Source organism: Vollenhovia emeryi, unplaced genomic scaffold, assembly GCF_000949405.1.
Source record: "Vollenhovia emeryi isolate VEMERY1.0 unplaced genomic scaffold, V.emery_V1.0 DF946074.1, whole genome shotgun sequence".
Lineage (NCBI taxonomy): Eukaryota > Metazoa > Arthropoda > Insecta > Hymenoptera > Formicidae > Vollenhovia > Vollenhovia emeryi.
Genome location: NW_011960292.1, coordinates 1 through 2,001, shown reverse-complemented (window position 1 = coordinate 2,001; position 2,001 = coordinate 1). Strand labels below are relative to the sequence as shown.

Below are 2,001 nucleotides of genomic sequence, written 5' to 3'. Positions count from 1 at the left end.
TTCGGCCACGCCCGAACATTGAAAAGCCGGTGCAGTCGTCAATACCAGCTCAAACAGCCGCTCATCTTACTCAACGCTGCTTGCCACAGCCTTGGCATTGGTCAACTCCTCTACAACGCACCACTCAGCGCGTCTGCTCATTGACACAGGATCCGAGCTCACCTTCGTCTCGGAGAATCTCATCCGGCAGCTCAACATCCCTCGTCAATACTCAGGTATTGTCATCACTGGAGTTGCAGGCAAGGAGTGTACTCGGACACGAGGAGTCGTGTCAATCACGTTGTGCTCGATGCATTCCAACGCAGCTGCCACAATTCAAGCTCATGTCCTCCGGACAGTTACATCAATCTTACCATCGTTCAAGGCGGAACCGGAAGAATGGCCACATCTCAGGAACTTGGCATTAGCTGATCCTGATTTTCTCGTCCCACGGCCAGTTGACATCCTCATCGGCGCCGACGCTTACGGGCAAATCATCAAGCCCAATATCATTCGGCATTCTCCACTCATGCCGATAGCGCAACTCTCCATTTTCGGATGGCTCGTTCTTGGACCTGTCAATAGGGAAGCAACACGCACATCAACGCACCATGCTTCTACTCAAGTCAACGAGGATGCTCTCAACGAGTTACTGACAAAATTCTGGGTTCAAGAGGAGGTGCCTACTCACGATGTCAACCAATTCACTCCTGACGAGCAGAGGTGCGAAGAGCACTTCAAGGCTACACACTCTCGTGATTCTTCAGGGAGGTACGTCGTCAGGATTCCGCTCAAATCACCAGTATATCTTCTGGGTGATTCGTACCACGTCGCCCATCAGTGCCTCAAGGGACTACGCAGACGATTCTCAAGGGATGTGAACTATCAACGTCTCTATCAACAATTCATGATGGAGTACGAGACACTCAACCACATGACGAAAGCATCATCCATCTCCAGTCGGCGCTCACACTTCTACCTACCACATCACGGTGTTCTCAAGCCTGACAGTACAACAACGAAGCTGCGAGTCGTATTTAATGGCTCCAGCGCATCAACATCGGGCTACTCTGCTAACGACCTCATGTATACTGGAGCGAAATTGCATCTGAATATCTCAGATGTTCTCCTCTGGATACGACGACACCGTCACATTTTTGCTACGGACATCACCAAGATGTACAGGCAGATCAAAATTCACAAGGATGACTGGGAGTTGCAACGGATACTCTGGATGGACGATCAACTCAATGAAGTGCCATACCATCTGACAACCGTCACCTACGGGACAAAGGCCGCGCCGTTCTTGGCCGTCAGGACGCTGTTACAACTAGCAGAGGACGAAGGAAATAAATATCCACTGGCTGTGCCATCCATCACTCATGGCAGGTATGTCGATGACATATTTGGTGGTGCAGATACTATACAACAATTGCAGGAGGTCGCACATCAATTAAAAGGCCTCTGCATGGCGGGCGGCTTTCCACTGGCAAAATGGCATGCTACTCACCTCGACATACTCAAGACTGTCACCGACAGCGAAGACCAAGGCTTACCAATCACATTCGACGATTGCGCAACCAAGATACTCGGACTAAAATGGCTCCCTCAGGAAGATACATTTGCATTTTCAACGAGAAGCTCACGCAAGGAAAGCAGGCTCACAAAACGCCTCGTCTTATCTGAAGTGGCTCAGATATTCGATCCACTTGGCTTTGCATCACCCGTCGTGATCAAGGCCAAAATTCTCTTGCAGGAGCTGTGGCTGCACAAGCTCCAATGGGATGATCCACTGCCATCCCAGCTCTCAGCCCGGTGGCTCTCCATCAGAGAAGAACTCACAAGTCTGGCCAGACTCTCAATACCTCGGTGGCTCAATACATGGAGCGATTCGCAAGTGGAACTTCATGGATTCTCTGATGCTTCTCAATTGGCAATGGCTGCAGTCATATACATATCCGTTCACGACTCAAACGGCGCCACGTTTTCACTTGTGTGCTCCAAGACTAAGGTAGTCTCATC

General features: G+C 50.3%; 1 protein-coding gene across 1 annotated transcript; it reads left to right on the top strand.

Annotated features, from left to right (window-relative positions):
- Positions 1–89: 89 nt before the first annotated feature.
- On the top strand, positions 90–1,990 carry LOC105560295 (the record flags this gene model as incomplete). The annotated part of the gene is made up of 1 exon (XM_012009289.1): positions 90–1,990. A coding segment is annotated over one exon (1,901 nt), but the record flags the coding sequence as incomplete, so codon positions are not given.
- Positions 1,991–2,001: the final 11 nt, after the last annotated feature.